This window comes from Lissotriton vulgaris, chromosome 10 (genome assembly GCF_964263255.1).
Source record: "Lissotriton vulgaris chromosome 10, aLisVul1.2, whole genome shotgun sequence".
Classification (NCBI taxonomy): domain Eukaryota; kingdom Metazoa; phylum Chordata; class Amphibia; order Caudata; family Salamandridae; genus Lissotriton; species Lissotriton vulgaris.
The window spans coordinates 751,854,175-751,871,349 of NC_141698.1; the positions used below are offsets into that span (position 1 = coordinate 751,854,175).

General features: G+C 40.3%; 1 protein-coding gene across 1 annotated transcript in view; it reads right to left on the reverse strand.

The window, feature by feature from the left end:
* Nucleotides 1-1,966: 1,966 nt before the first annotated feature.
* Nucleotides 1,967-17,175, reverse strand: part of GAD2 (glutamate decarboxylase 2) — a 583,816-nt gene continuing 568,607 nt past the window's right edge. Inside the window, exon 16 of the mRNA XM_086941658.1 lies at nt 1,967-5,768. Coding sequence (XP_086797784.1) covers nt 5,595-5,768 — 174 coding nt within the window. The 3' untranslated portion in view covers nt 1,967-5,594. The remainder of the gene's footprint in view (nt 5,769-17,175) is intronic.

Sequence of the window (17,175 nt, forward strand, 5' to 3'; positions counted from 1 at the left end):
AGAACGTCTGCTCAACGCAGGTGGTAAATTGGAGTGGAAAATGGTCCATTATTCTGGCCGAAATGGGAATATGTGTGTGGGTTTTTACCTGGCATAGGAGGGTGCACATTTATAGCCATTTCAGGTGAAATAATTCTGGATAGTTGGATGTAGGTGTTGGGATACTGTCTGGAAATATTTTTTCTGGTCAAACAGTGCCCTGCACCTAAATACAAATCACTCCTATTTAGGGCCTGGAAAGTGATGAAAATGATGGTGCAAAACTGCATCACAGCAATCTATATAATTCTGAAATGCTGGTGCAACATTGCACCAAGGCAGTCTATGTGATACACGCCAATGCATTTTTAAACATTTCTTTATTCTCAATTTCAAAAAGCAGAAGTAAACAGACTTTCAAAATAGCATCATACATCTGAGAATCCTATTTACAGTACTGACTTTGGTAGAGATTGTTAATAGCATCATAGAGCTTTGCAGACGGGGGAGGTGTCAGTAATTTATGGGACTGGCAATCTTAGACTGTTCCTGTCTGCAGCCCTGCAATTAAAATCCTCTGGCTGCAGAGATCTTCTCACAGTAGCCATGCCCACGTGGTAACCTCTATGCCTTATCTTTTCCGAGATGCCTTCCTCAGCTGTCATTCGGCTATCTCCTTCTCTCAAGAGGCTGAAAAGAAGTTCAGATGTCCCCAGGGAGACCACTGAATAGCAATCTCTGAATTACCTAGAAGTGTTTTCGAAGGGGATTCTGAGTCTGTGAAGCTAAGTCCTTTCCTGGCATTTTCTCTGAATACCTTTGCATATGAAGCATTCCATCAGACTGTCTACAGGGCAGCATGAGTGCATAGGATGAATGGATTCAGCAGAAAGAAACTGAAGTGTGCGAGGTAACCATAAATGTGAGAGCGTATTTTAATCATAGGTTTCAAGTTAGCTCTTTTTCAACGTTTAACAGTCACACCTGAGTGTTGGCTGAAGGATTTTCAACCAGTAGCCAAGTTAGGTAAGTACACAGCAAGTGATTTTGTTTGCAGCACTATGTGTAACTGCACAATGTTAATATTGCTTAGCATTACTCGACTTTCACCAAACCACTCTCTGTTAATGTCTAAATAGTGATAAGTGAAGTTTGACATTCTATATTTTTCTCAGCAAAATGTTAAAGAACATAATATATATATATTTTAAAATAAAGCCGTTCCTGTTTCACCCCCGGAGCAGTGTCAAACTCTTTTCGTAGGAGAGGAGAGAGCCTGGTTGGTATGTGTTGCCAGCTGCAGGTGCTGGCTTAGTGACACGCCCTCTCGTTCTGGAGCTACGCGGATTACCTGTGCCTTGGAGTCCACATGAAAATGTTACGCGTAACCCCCCCCCCCCCAGGCGCTGCAGTCCTATGAGGAATACATCGCCAATATGGGGAGAGAGGAGGCAAACCTTTGCCTGATAAGGGGGACCCAGGACAGCTTTACCACCGGCAAGGCTGCGGTGGCGTGGAGACCCGGCCCGACATCATCTGGAGCATCACTTGATGTGTTAAGAGGCCCCATCACTGAATGGGCACTTGCGAAGGACTTCACTAACCACAATGCAGCAGTGCAAGTGAGGAGCGCCTAGTGTCTTGCACCTGTGAGGCAAGGGTGGGACTTGATCATGTGACTGGGAGTGGTCACGATCATAACAACTACAAGAAAGGAACCCCCGGAAGAGCAACAAACAATCTGGATGGGCACTGATGAAGCCATTAAGGCGGAAACGCGTCTGCCTTGCGTTTTCCAGAGACTCTCTAATGCCAGCGCTGTTTTTAAAATAAAGCCGTTCCTGTTTCACCCCCGGAGCAGTGTCACACTCTTTTCGTAGGAGAGGAGAGAGCCTGGTTGGTGTATATATATATATATATATATATATATATATATATATATATATATATATATATATATATATACACATATATATACATATAATAGGATAAGCGTACTTGTTATCAAATTGACTAAACATGTGTTATCCTCAAATTGATTGGAGATTTGCCTCAAAGATTACCCTCGTAGGGAGTTTAAAAGTGAGAGTCTTAAAATTGGTTGGTTGAATTGTTTACTTTGGGAGTGACAGCTGTCATAATGTACATACATCTGGGGTTACCAGATAACACTGTTCCTTCACAACATGGGGAATTCTGGGAGTTGTAGTCATTGGTTGACCTCATTTGGATTAAACATTGTTTAAAGGGAAAGCCCAGGGCTGGAAACATGGTGTATACATTATTATGAAGGGCCTGATTATGAGTCAGATGAAGTGGTATTCCCAGTGGAATCCTGCTCCGTCTGATCAAGACTGGCCTGGTATTCCTGCACCCAGTTTCCAAATGTGCGGTAAAACCATCTCCAATGTTACTGACATGTGGTACAACAGCAGCCAATCCTAGAACACCACTTATCCTGACTTTTTTCTGCAGCAATGTGGGAGTATGTAATGCTGGAAAGAATCTTCCTCTTCCCTCTCTACTCTCCCAACCAACTTCCTCCACCCAAACAGTAACCCCTGCTCCATTTACCGCCTACTCTGAGGAGGTGGTAAATGGGAATGTTGAATCCCCATGGATTTGGGAATTCAGAGCGGGTTCACACTCAGTAACTCTGGATCAGCACAGTTATTTCCCCTTCACTTTGGTTTAACCAGTGCTGAATTTGTAAAAGAATGAGTGCCTGTGGCCAATGCTCAGCTCAGAAGCACACAGCTGGTAGCATTAAACATCAGCACACCAGATACTAAGGATCCTTAGCCTTGAATCCACCTCATTCCTCTTTAATTTACTATCAGACACACCCTGCACCTTTATCTCACTTTTGCAGGTTATTGCTTTCTCCTTTTGAGATGTTTTTTTTCCTTTTTCTATCTTTCTTTTCATCCTTCTTTCCCCTTTGTCTGTTTTTCCCTCTCTTGCTCCCGGCCAATGTCTGATGAAGAACAATATGTGCCAGTCTCCAAAAATGATTGTCGGTTGGCCCCACTGGAAACCACCTGTTCAAATTAAGCACTCAGTTTATATGTATGGGCATACTAGCCAGCGACGGTAATTCTAGCCTTTACACATGTCTACTCCTAACTCATTACTGGAGCCAAAACGTTCCATTGACTAGTGCACTAATGCGCTCTGTGATTGACATTCTTCATGTCAGTGGTGATGCTGCTCTCCTTTTACTTCTTGTTTTCATCTTCTACATACTTCTTTCAGATATTGGCTTTAAAGCAAACATTTCAAGGAACAAAATGCCTTTCACAATACTTCAGCTAAAAGACTTGTTTTGATCAGTCCCATTACGCAGATGTACTGCCTTGTGTGGCTGGTCAGCTGGAAATGAATGTCAGTATATTTTAGGTTGGGCAACTGGACAGAGGGTAGATTAACAAAATGGTCATTGCGGCCCCCTCCTCTACAAACAATTCCCCAGGCCTTGGCCTTCATTTTGTTGAGGTTTGTCCTCTCCTATATATCCTCTTCCTTCCCTCTAGTGTTTTCCCCCTGATTTGTCCCTCCTTTCCTATTCTGTATTATTGTCTCTCCTCTCCACCTCACTCCTCTCTCGTCCTCATCCCGTCACAGGCTCTTTGCTCCTTATATGTTGTGAAAATAAAAAAAATATAACATTTAATAACAAGAAAAGGCAAAGCCAATAGGTCTTGACCGAGAAAACTATTGGCGTTGGGAATGCTTTTTTTACTCAGATGGCTGCTGCAAATGCAAGAACATTTGTAGCAGCCATATTTCAATGGCTTTTAAAACAAAAACAAACCAATATGCATTAGAAGATGGCCACTACAGTTAAGTGTGCATCCTTGGTGGTAATCTTTCTGTGCAAGTGGTGTGTTTGAATAATGGCAGTCATGGGTGTGTGCGCAGCCATGATGGCCATCTTTCGAAAACCTTTCTTTTATTTAAATTAATCTAGTCAAAAGATGGCTGCTGTGGATGCATATGTAACCACGATGGCCTTCTTTGAGTATCATTTATTTAAATACATTAAAACCACGAGTAAATGTCCAAGGCGCCAGCATACGGACAAAGATGGACCTTATCAAATTGTCAAAAAAAGCTTTAAAATGTTCACCCGCCAACAGAGTGAAAGGTATCAAAAAGCACATAATTCAAGTTTCGAAAACACTGGGACTGCTTGGAAGGATGAAAAAGTTGGAGCGGGGGAGAAAAGGGGCAATGGGAGCATGGAGAGAGAGATGAAGAGAAAATAATCCTTCCCATGCACTGCAAAGCAAGACCTGATGTCAGCAGTAGAATAATATATCATCCATTCAAAGCAATATAGACTGAAATGTTCCTGAGCTGGACAACCACAATGGAGGAAAACCACTGACTCAGGATCAAGGGGTTGACCCAAAGCCACTAAGTATATATAATGTGTTGTAAACAATAGGTATTGTCAACAGGCGGCTAAGGTTGCCTGTAGAGGAAACATAAAAAGAGTAGTTGAATTTTAAATTGTAATGCACCTATGTGCTCTTGTCATTAATGTTACTTAACAATCAAAAGAAAATAGCACAAAGGTGGATAACAATTCACATTCTTTCATTCCTTCCTCTTAAATATCTTGGCCCTATTACTAAAAGGTTACTCATAGGTTTTCTAGGCACAGTCCAAGAACAATGCATTTTTTATAAATTACACCAATAAATATAGGTCTTGATTGCTCTCCTGCAGAGTAATGTGACATTTGAAATAAAACATTTTCTAATAAAATTCAGACAGCACTGTGTCATTCTAATATAGCGTGTGCATAGAAATTAACGTAGTCATCAGATAGCTTTGCTTTTGTTCCTTATATGTTGCAGCATGTTGGATAGTAGATTCAGTTTTATGGATTGACTGGAATAAAAATTGTTTTTATACAATACATGTGACCTATAGATAACATTACTGTTCATGTTAATATATTTTGGTCTCTGCTTCAAAAATAAATAATGGCAAATGTAATACCTATGCTTACAATTACAACAGCACATTCTTGTTTTGGCCCGTTTCTTTTAAAACTCAAAGAAAAAAACTATACAAAATAAGAGTTTGCTGTAATATATATAGATACATCTGGTCCCTTTTTAAAATTATATGTATTTAAATACATCTGAAATGTTGCTGTAAGTAAATAATACATTATTTTAGAATGCTATGAAAAGGCAATATATTTTCCTTTCTAAACAAACATGCATTTTGCCTTTCAGCTTTAATCACCCACACAAATATAGATTCACCTGCTTGTTAACACATTTGGCATAATTCAGTCTAATAACTTTCAGATATTTGTAAAGTTTGTAATAGTTTCCTAATGGGAACAGCGTCATGATATTTTGTCATTGTTCCCAATTGAATGCAATCTTCAGATGCTAATCACAGAGGTATTCTAACATGAAAAGGGGGGTATTTTAAGAGGAGCAATGTTTCTTGATTTTAAACTGTACTCTACCTTGACAGCACAATATAGAATCACTTTGAAACACACTAAACATACATTCACACAGCTTGTTATAACTCATTCGTGTCTAAGTAGGGATTTGAAGCCAGCCTAGACTATATTATAGCCCAGACTATAAATCTTGTCCAAGACGTTCAATTTCGTCCGTCAGGAAATCAATGTCCTGGTGAGATGCTGCAGGGTTTGAGATGACCATGCGGAAGAAGTTTACTTTGTCTCCTAGTGGCTGATAGCTGACCATGGTGGACCCATATTCCATCATCCGAGCTTTAATCACTGGTGCAACCTGAAATAAGACAAAACATAAGTATGATTTTAGAGCTGGGATTTTTATGTTCAGAACAGCACTGGTCTTATTCTCAGTATGTGCACATGAGATACCTTTCTGTGTATACAGATCAAAATATGCAGGTCAATATACGTAATTTAATAGGTCCAAATTAATCAATTCAAACGTGAGTCACCACAGAAGAGCATTTCTTCTAACTAAATCTAGGAAAAAAAGAATTTCAAAACTTTCTGGGGACAACAACTGAGCTATACTAATTAGAACTGCTTTCATGATCTAACTCTAGGATGGATTCAAGCTAGTCAGTTTCAGTCAGCAAGATAACATGGCTTTGCTCATGTTTCCAACCTCTTGATGACAAAATGTTTAACTATTGTACAATCTGTTTTAATCAGTTTTACTATCTTCATTATGTATTATTGTTTTTTAACAACAGAACATTTTTTATCTGTGGTACAAGTGTTAGATTTGTCAGTAATAGAGTGATCTCTCCAAGATGTCTGCTGCACCTAAAAGTGGCTCTTGAGCTAAAGCCAGACTAGACACCGGGTTACACCATGCTCAATCGAGTACTCCATTGTTGTACTATTACAGCTAGCCTTTTCAGAAAAATAATCTATCCTCCTAGCGAAAAAAAATAAATTCATTTATTGAGACTTCTTAAAAGCATATATAAATGTAATTAAATGTTAAAAATATATCAATATATAAATGTATTTTGAATAATCCAATAATCTATTTTAAAACTTTATTTATATTTAAGTTAAACATAAATGTAACTTTTTTTTCATTCCACGCATACTTTTTAATAAGCATGTATTATAACTATTGAAACATTATTTATTTATTTCATTTAAAACAAACTTATTAGTGCTGTAAAAATGTTTTATTTGCTGTTTAAATTAAATAAATTAAAGTAATTTAGATTACTATTTATCTTAAAACTGTTCATACTAATTTTCTTTAAACTTTAATAAACGTTTACATTTTAAATTGTGCTTTACCATAGGGAAATCTCAACCCCATTGGTACTCTGTTACAAACCCTGTCTGCGATACTGATGTTCCACCCAAACTATTGAGAATCGGAGGTTGTCAGGTTTTCATTGACTGAGCCCTTGTTGGATCTGTCGATGGAAAACTTCCTCTGATGGCCCAAAGCAGATGGGCCTTTTGTAGGAATGGTATTACAGGAATGGCATTATACCCTCTGTCCTATTTATGGTTGGCGGTGTGATGTCTTTTTTTTCTATCCCCTTGGCAGAGGTAAGAGACAGAGAAAACAAATAATGACCCTCACACCCAGGTAAAAAGCTCCCCAGATGTGGGAGTCTTTAGGGTGTAGTTTATCGATAACAAACTTACAGTTTGGGAGTTTGTTTTTGAAAAACAAAAAGCTTGTTAAAGTTTGATGGCAGTCCATCAAACTTAGAGGCGGACATCCAACATACTTTTTTGTACCTCGACAGTGACTGCTGTGACTACTGCTTCAGTTAAGTTACAGAATCACCCCTGGGCCAGTGAAGACTGCTAAATTTACCAGACAGTAATTCATCAGCGTGACATACATAATATCCTCCGCAACTCTTACAGAAGGAGTACCATCTGCCAAGCTCTAGTTCTGGCCCTAAGGGTTGATTTATAGTTCGCAGTCAGTCTACTCCATTGCAAATGTGATGGAGTAACCTGTCCATCACACTGATGGTCTGTGCACCGTATTTAAGGTTGGGACAACTGGCAGCTTCCAGTTAATGGAGCTCAATTACCTACATCGATGGAAAGCTTTCTCCAACAACCCGACATAATATGGACCATCTCACAAACGGTGTTACGCTGCCCACCTTAGGTAGGATGGACAATATAATATCCTTTTTAAACCTGTTGGTAAGGACAAAAAAAACATTTAATGGAGGTGTCATTGGTTTTTTTTGCCTCTCAAAAGCAGGTTGTAACTTTGGGAGTTTGTTTTTTGAAAACCAAAGGTTTTTTTAAAGTTTGATGGATGCTCATCAAAACCGCTGGTGGTCGTTCAACCAGCTTTTTGTAACTTGACAGGAATCACCATGACAGCAGTCCCTGCCAAGGTAAAGACATCACCGCTTAGACATTCATGATCTCTAAATTTGGCAGATGGCTATCTGTCAGGGTGGCAAAGTTAATGTACTCCGCCAACTTGATAAACGGACAACTGTCCACAAAACTCTAAATTCAGCCCTAATTAACTAATGACTCGTATTTTTTTACACTAGTTGATAGCATTAAAAGGAAAGCAAAACATATGAGTGCCCGGTTCATGTAAGTATGGAGGTCAGGTAGGCCTACATCTGTTTTCCTGACAACGCTACGTTTCCTGACTACACTAAACTCTAGCTTAGAGATAACGATCCAAGAGCTTTTTTCGAATATAGAACCACATTAAGAAACCAGGAATGTGGTTTGGGAGGGGACAACTCAAATCCAGTGGTGTGAATGGATTGCCATGCCTTTAGAGGTCAGAAAACATAGAAACAGGAGGGGACAGGTACTTGTGAATGACACTAAACATTTACAGATCATTGTGTTTATTTTATCCATTGGCTGTAATGTGAATGGAATGCAGCAAGTCTTTGAGGTGGGAAGGATTAATATTATGTGAAAGTAAAACATTTAACTAGGCAAAAAGGTAAGTTGTTTTCCAAATGAAAGCATACGTTTTAAAGGTTCACTTGGAATAGTGTTCAGTACTAAAATTCACATTTTTAGAAGGATGAAAACAGATTGGAGACAGTCTAGAGAGAGGCTACCAAAATGGTTTCCGGTTTACTGTCAAATTTACGAGGAGACCAATACATTGTAACTTGTTTATCAAATACACACTCACATTTTCACATTCTCTAATAGGCACAAAGTGCAAGCGACATACTTCACTTACTGAGTAGACTTTGAATTTGAGACTATGAGAGGAAGTTGCAAGAGGGGCATGGAAGCCTCCCTAGTACCAATAGAACAGCATTTGAAGGAGGGTAGTGAACTTAATAGCAGACATAACAATCAAAAACAGTACACTGATTACAAATGGTCTAAATTGAGGGCCAGGGTCATAGACCACACCATGTGAAAATTGGGAGGTTAAAATGGAAGAGAAATATAGCACAGTTTCTATTATCTTGGGGAGTTATTCCCCAAATATCACCAGTGAGAATGGACAATAATGTATATATTTCCCTTTCTAATTTGCCTTGCAAATTCCTCCATGTAACCTAGGGGATTTGCACCAGGAAAGTTTCCAGTACCATACACAAATTTATGCACTACTGCGAGTTTGGACACAGGCAGCATTCGTACCCTATTTCACATTCACAGCAATACTGATAGAGGAAATATAATGCTGACAAGTGAAGAGGTTTCTTTCAACCATGGAGCATGCAGGAGAAAAAGGATAATCTGCATTATCTTGGCTGCTCTGGTCAATTCTAAAATTGTGTTTATCTTTTAATGACTTCCCCATAGCAAATGAACGACTAATGAACTCCTCATACCTCACGGTTAATTAGGCAGCTAGAAATGAAATGCTATGGAGGGATTTGTATATAGGTATTTGCCAACCTCTGGCAGCAACTTCATGGTATTAGAACACTCTGGTGCAGAGACGTTTTAAGCATGGGCAAAGTGGGCTCTAGCCCCGGGCCCCAGGCTTTCAGGGGGGCCCCCTGATAGAGCCAGCTGTTTTCTGAAGAGAGCCTTGCCCTAATGGACTTGAATAATTCTTAAACAGATTTTTTTTAATACCATTTTCCTTTAATGTGGGTGATATGTCTATTGCAAACATATTGTTGTGTTTATACTTCATGCAGCATCCATAAAAAAAGTCTCTTTTAGATGAAAACAGGACCTCCCATATGAGAAATTGGAGGATGTCACTGAGATTATTTGCAGTAACATTAGTGAACTGCTGCTGAGTTACAATATTGAAAACAACAACCACTATCCCTGAATATTATATGTAAACACATTTATAACTTGGACAAGTATTCTTGTGCACTGTCAATGACCTGGCAAAGAGGGCATGAAAGAGTTGAAATTGGAGCATGAATTCAAAGCTCCTCAGAACAGAGGCCCCAGAATACGTTTGTCCCAGGGCCCCAAAATATTTAAGATGTCCCTGCTCTGGTGCATATAGAAAGCAAAACTGTGGGGAAAGGAAAGCCCATGATGGAAACATAAGGAAAGTCTTACCCTGAACATAAAATGTACCCAACGTTTTATGACCACAGACGCTCTTTAACAATGGCTTCAAATTGAGAATAATGCCCTTTGTCCTGTGCTTTACTGTCTTCCTGCTTCGGAGTGCAGGCAACCATTCTAAAACAGTATAAATACAGTAGAACTAACTTTGCATAGTTCAGATGCTTTTTTTCTGAATATATTATGCTTATGCTGTTTTTGTTAACATAATTGCAAGAAATTGGATCATTATTTGTAAGTGGGGGTTGCAACCTACCTCAAGGAGTAATCACAACACTGTCAACGTGAACCGTCAAAGTCACTAAATTAACCTGAGCTCAAGCCCTTGGTGGCTGTGGCACAGAGCAGACAGGCTTAACTTAGGGCAATGTGTGAAGTATTTATGCAATACCAAAACAGTAATAAAATCCAAATGCAAAACAATAAAAATCCAAAAATGAATTAGAACCATAAAGTAAAACGTGATACACAAAATGACACTAAAGTTACAAAAATCTCTAAGGGAACCAGAGATATGATTTTTAAAAGTTTTAAGTAGGAATGGCGTCAACAAAACAAATGTGCCAATGATAGTCAATGGTCACGTTTGACCAGAACCTAGGTGCAATTTGACAATGATCTCATTGTGGAACAGGTTGGATACACTAACTATGTTCATTCTGGTCAAAGATTTTACCTTCTGACTTTAGCCTTTTAAGTCCCAATCCACCACAGGAGTACACTTCAAAAGCCCCCATGGGACCTCAGGGGAGGTACTTAAATACTCACAGGGCGTCAGGCAAAGGGCAAACAGCAGGGTTCAGTCCATAGCCAGTGGCCACTGCTCACCTAGGTGGTTCCAGAAAAAGGTATTTTGCAGCTTGTTGCCGTAGCCTTAACAGATGTTCAGACGTATGAAACTTGGAGTGCACTTCTTTGTCATGGGTAAGCGAGAGAGCAGGTTCAGTCCTCTAGGGCTCTTCTCGTCACACATAGCAGATTCAGTCCTCTTCTGATCTTCCTCAGGTCCAGGAGTGTTCTGAAGTGGGTGCTTGGAGATGCTGCTTTGCTTGGGATGAGCTGGTGGGTGGGAATGACTTTCAGACACACCCTAAACAATGGGGTAAAAGTTCCAAGGCCCAACCCTAACCACTTTAGGCATTTTCAAATTGACTGTAGTCTTTGGCCACACTAAAAGTGGGCTAGAGGGTGTGTTGGTAGTGAACTATGGCAATCTTAGTTTCCTAATCTACAATTTAACACTAAAGCCCAGTTTGGGACAGTTACTGTAACCCCAATAAACACAAGGACACAGATCTGGTCAAACAAAGCAGGGGTTTCCAGCAACCAGACAGTGGATACATAATGTAAGAAATTGAAGTATTTACTGAAGAGGTTGAGTACTGAAGAGGTTGAGTACTTCAAATAATAGTCACAATTCGTATAAGGGTGAACCACTGAAATTACTAAGTAAACCTGTGCTCAACCCTCTGGTATCTGGGCAAAAAACAGTCAGGCTTTAGTTAGAAAGGCAATGTGTAAAGTATTTATGTAGTACTCAAAAAATAAAGTGAAACACAACACAAGAAAAATAGCAGCACCATTTTAAAAAGTACAGAATATTTTGATAATTAAAATGGCACCAAAATGTCCCACATACAATAATTGGAACCGTAGATATGAATTTTGAAAGTTTGAATTAAACATAGCTCCAAAAAGCACAAAGCAGTTATCTGGTTGTGCTTGACCGGGTCAAAGTCAAAAGTCAAGGCTGACTGTGATGGATCCCCGGTTGGATATAGGTGCCAAATGTGTCCCAGTGGAAAGTTTACCTTCTACTCAGAAACACTTCTGAGGCAAAGTGGTCATCAACGAGTCATTGATGGGGCAAGCTGCCTACTGGATCCGAAGTAGGGCTCATCGAAGGCGGGAAAGCTCTTAGTGGGCAAAGTTCAACGTCTGTGTCTAGGAAGGCCTCAACATCAATAGGAGGCTGCTCAGCATCACTCCTGTTAAATCCTTTGACATTAGACCTAGAAACGTTTTTGGAGGTCCGACCTCCTTCAGTAAGTCAAAATAGCCAGCCACGGTCAACCGACGATTGGACAGCTTTGGCTTGGATGGCAATCCCCATTTCCATCAATCCTCCAGGAATACGCTAACACCAATCTAGTGCCCAGGATATGGGGGGCACCACTTCGGGGTTTAGTACTACCTCTATCAGTGGCCAGCAGCAGGGTCTAGCGCATGCCCATTAGGAACTGGTCAGCAAGGCAATTGCAAGGAGATAGTCCTTTATAAGCTTGTTGTGTCTCTGTAGCACAAACAGGGGGTCAGCCAACTGACACTTGGAGTCACTTCTGGGGTCCCTGGGTTCAAGGTATGCAGGTCCAGTCTTCCTTCAGGTTCTTTGTTGGGCAGTCCTTCTTATTCTTCATAGGCCCAGGAGTGTTTTCATGATACGTCTGGTGGGTCCACTTTTATGCCCAGCTTTTTGGTGTAGAGCAAGCTTTTGTGTACACCCAAAAACCTGTTCTGGTCAGTTACTCCACTCCCACTGGGTTTGGTGCCAGCCTGACAAGAGAGATAAAAGGGAGACAGGCCTAGGTATGAGTTTCCTCTGCCTGTGACAGGGCAGACATCCTTTCAAGGACAGGAAGGGGCTGTGGACAGCTTCCCTGGCCACCCGGTTAAAGATGACTCTCCACTTCGATCACAGAGCCATTTGTCCACTGTCTGACAGCTATATACATCTCACCACAGAGGAGCCATCAGGGGTCAGATGATAGCTGGACACTGACAGGATAGCTTTTTTGTTTCAGGTATGAAAATGTCAACTTTCTAAAACTGTCATTATGAAAATAGTAATATAAAATCCTACTTGGCCATGAAGTTGGAATTCAATTACTATTAACATGATTCCTTAAACCATTTTTCTAGGTGCTCCCTAACTGAATTTAACATTTATTAAATGTAATAGTGTAAACAAAAGTTAGCCTATCAGATAGCCTGCCTTGCCACAGTAAAAAAATGACATTGTACGATTTTCACTGCCACGACATGTAAAACATTAAATATACCGGTCCTACTTTTTAAATACCATGTACCCTGCCTTATGGCCCTCTTGGGCCTACCTTGGGTTGACATATAAGTATAAAAAATGAAGGTTCAGGCCTGGCCAGGTTTGTTCTGCCAGGTTGAAATGACAGTTTTAAAACTGCTCACCTAGACTCCAGTGGAAGGCTTAGAGACTTTTCTACAGTGCTACCTTAGTGGGTGGCACAAAGTGCGCGGCAACCCACTAGTAGTATTTAATTTACAGGCCCTGGGCATACATGGCACCATCCACTAGGGAAGTACAAGTAAATTAAATGTGCCAAATATGGCAATTCTAGCATATTTATCAAACAGTGTACTCCACTGGAGAGCAGGAGTAAAGTGTGCAGAGTTCTGTGGCCAGCAAAAACTGGTTCAGCATAAGAAGGCAAACATCTGGGGGAATGCCATGAAAAAGGTGGTCATTTCAACCACACAAGGATTGTTTTTTAATTATGTTCCCCTTCCATTCAAGTGTTTCCTCAATGTTAGATGCAAAAGCTCAGAGGCAGAAGTCTGGTGGAACAGAGTAAGACTTTCCAGCAACCAGAAAATGAATCCACAAGAATTGTTTTGACATCCTGTTTTCCATCCTTTCAATTGTGCCCCCATTGATTAAGCATGGGCGGAAAATCCGTTCCGCTCGCGGATTTTGCGGATTTTCGGGAAATCCGCAATCCGCGAGATTTGCGAATTTCCCGCAAAATCCGCAAATCCGCGAGCAGCGGATTTTGCTCGCACTGCTCGCACTGTTCGCGTGAGTTCGCGCCCCGCGAATAAGTGCAAAATTGCAGAAATACGATCTTAGCAAAACTGAAAGTAACTACTTACCAGGTTCAAAAGTTCAGGCTCATCATTAGTAGCCATTTCCTGTAGTGCTTCCTGAGGGGCCCCTCCAGAGTTCAGTTGCCAGTTGAAACTATTATGTGACCCTGCTCTGAACCTCAGAATAGTTACACATATGCCACAAAGGTCCTGAATTACAGCTAAGGGAGACAAGCAGGAGCCAGGCTGGAAGTTAAAATCCATTAATCAGCCCCTAATTCATTATTGTCAGTTGGGGCAGGGCAGGTGTTGTAACTAATTTTGCAACAATGAAAGCACTTAGCAAGTGCAAAAGATCACTAATCAGGGCGCACTAAGGAAGCAGGTGCCAGCTAAAAAAATATTCTGTGACACATTAATCAGCCCCAAATTAATTCAGGTCACTTGAGGCAGGGAAGGTGTGCTTTGCTTTGCCGAAAATAATGTACACTGGACAACCAGAGGGTGTGGTGATGAAACAGAGGGTGGCATGGGTGGGCCAGAGGGTGGCATGAGTAGTCAGAGAGTGGCAGTGGTGACAGAGAGTGGCAGTGATGAAGAAGAGTGTCCCAAACAGGCTGGACACGTAGAAACAACAAGTTCGCGAAACTTGCGACCCGACAGGTAAGTTCGCAATTTGCGACATTGTACAAAACCCTCGCGAACTGGCAGAAACCCGCGCAAACACAAAAAAAAAAAAATCCGCAAATTCGCGAGAATTCGCTGATTTTGCGGATTGCGAATCCGCAAATCCGCAAAATTCGCGAACGCGAGATCCGCAAAATTCGCTCATGCTTACCATTGATATATATAATCTAAAGATAACTATCAACTAGGATTTGACACTGTAATGTCAAAAAGGATGTTCATGGCCCCACCCTGCAGACCCTGTAGAGCAGTCATCTCTGGCCATTCACGTCACCCTATTTATTGTTTGTTCCTGGGAGTCATTTCACACCTTTCACACTTGTTGAAATGATAATTACAGGCTGGCAAACATGGGAGAGCAAATGCAGGGAAACAGTAACTTTATAAAAACAACGATTCCCTAGCTGTGTCCTAAGCGAAATTAGCATGATTAAATATAATAATGTATCCAAGCATTTTCATAAGGATCAACTAGCCTAGATACACTGAAAATAGCTTTCAGGACATTTTCACTATATGTAAATTGTAAAATTGTAAATTGAAACTTGTATAGCGCACTACTCACCCGCAAGGGTCTCAAGGCGCTTGTATGAATACCGCTGTGGAACCCATCCTGGCTTTCCCTATGAGGCGTCCACTCCTGGGCACCCCCAAGGTGGAGGCCAGGCATCCTTAGCGTTGTGGGGGCCGTTGTGGAGATTAAGCAAGCTATTGCCCAGAGTTGCAGAGTGGAACTCCATGATTGGAATTGGCACCGAGCGAGAATTAACAGGTCCGTGGAATTTTGAGCCCAAGACCCGCCGAGGCAGGGAATTGAACCCTGGTCCCGGGCCAGAACTCTGCATCAGGGTCTGCCGCTCTAACCATTGAAGTCAAGCAGTTTCCCTTGGTAGAGCTACTGAGAAAATACGCCCAAATACTGGTTTTGGACAAAAAGCTTAATTAAGCATAAACATGAACAAAAACAATTTTATATATAAAATATATGGATTTTATTAAAACAAAACCTTTAAAACATATAAAAATACATTCTCATTTCATAAAAAAGATTTTTCAATCAAGAGAAACCCAGTCTCAGTTCATATAAACATCAACAAATTCTCATACTATAATCATCCAAATTATAAAAGTCACCTAAATTAAAACAGGTTATGCAGTCACAAAAAAAGGGGGGAGAGAGACAAACATAGACATCAACGATTTGTCATAGAGATTTGCACATCAGAACCCTCATTTAGGCTCAATCCTAGACCCGTCTCATTTTGTTGTTCTTAGGGTGAGCTAGATTGTTCGATTGTGCAATTGTGGGCGTTTCGATGGACTCATTCAGTAATGTGCCATCTTTGTCAAGACTTAAACATATATGTCTCTCCTATTATGGCACTGGATGGTTGCCTCATACAGAGAAATCCTATTAATAAATACATTGGAATCAGTGTATTACATCAAACCACAGATTATCATTTCTATGTTACATCCTATTGATAATTAGAGCATAACATATTTCATAGTTTGTACATGCGGCTATGAGTACTACTGCTTTTTGCCACTTGCCAACTGCTACTTATTTCCATCTATTCACATTTTTCAAATTTACATACATTGATTGCAACATTGCTCTTATTTTAATCATAAGTCCTACCAATATGTGGGCTTCTGCTAAGGAACAAACCTCCCAAAATACTCATAATGGCATCTCAACTCATGCGTGGCGACAAGGTACTGTTGTGGGGAATTATATTAGAGAAGCCAAACCTCCCCATCCCGTTTCGAGGTGGGCCGTTGCTTATAAGTTCACCTCTTTTATCTTGGTCCTAATTCATGTATCATTATTTTCTAATTTATTTACCTTATTGCATTTTCTGTTTATATAGCTTTGGGTTTGTTTCGGTTTTTGCATAGTCCCATCCTTGTATTTAATTAGGTCTGAAAGGGTAAGGAATATTATATATTTACAACATGGTGCCACCTGATATTTTTAATTTTTCATATTTATCTACGTGTACTGCGATCATTGATTACCTGATGGCCCTTTTGTATCTCGCTATTTGGTGGCCTTTATTCAGATGTTGTCAAATTGACATTGAGAAGATATTTATCTCCTATAAAGAAATAGACGAAGAGTTTGGTTTTATTTGAAATACACTATGGGCGAGCTCTATAGAGCGATCATATCCTCCTATTCAGTTTGTTGGATATACCTTGTTCTAAAGGGCAGTTGCTCCGTAGTTATTAATCTTCTACACGGCACTAGAGCATGAGATCCTTCATATCGTTGTTCCTCTTTATTCTGTAATCTAAATGCAATGAATAACATTTAGTGCTTGCCGTTAAGTTAAAGGTTATTTGAGGCTGAGGGACTCTATTAAAACCTACCTAGTAATGAGGTATGTTGATCCTTCGGTCGGGTGGATTAGGGAGACGCCTTGTTCTTATGCGTGATTATTCTAGCGCTTGCTGCAATGGAAATATAGGCTCCATTATTTACCAAGCCTCATAGTGGGATTTCATTTAATTATAAGCGGGGATTCGTTCTCCTTACCTTGAGATGTTTCGATCTCTGTTTCACACCCGGGTCCCGCACACTGGCATTCGTCTGTTTCTTCGGAAAAAGATGGTATTTAGGTTCTGTTTCTAGAGCCCTTTTTAAACTA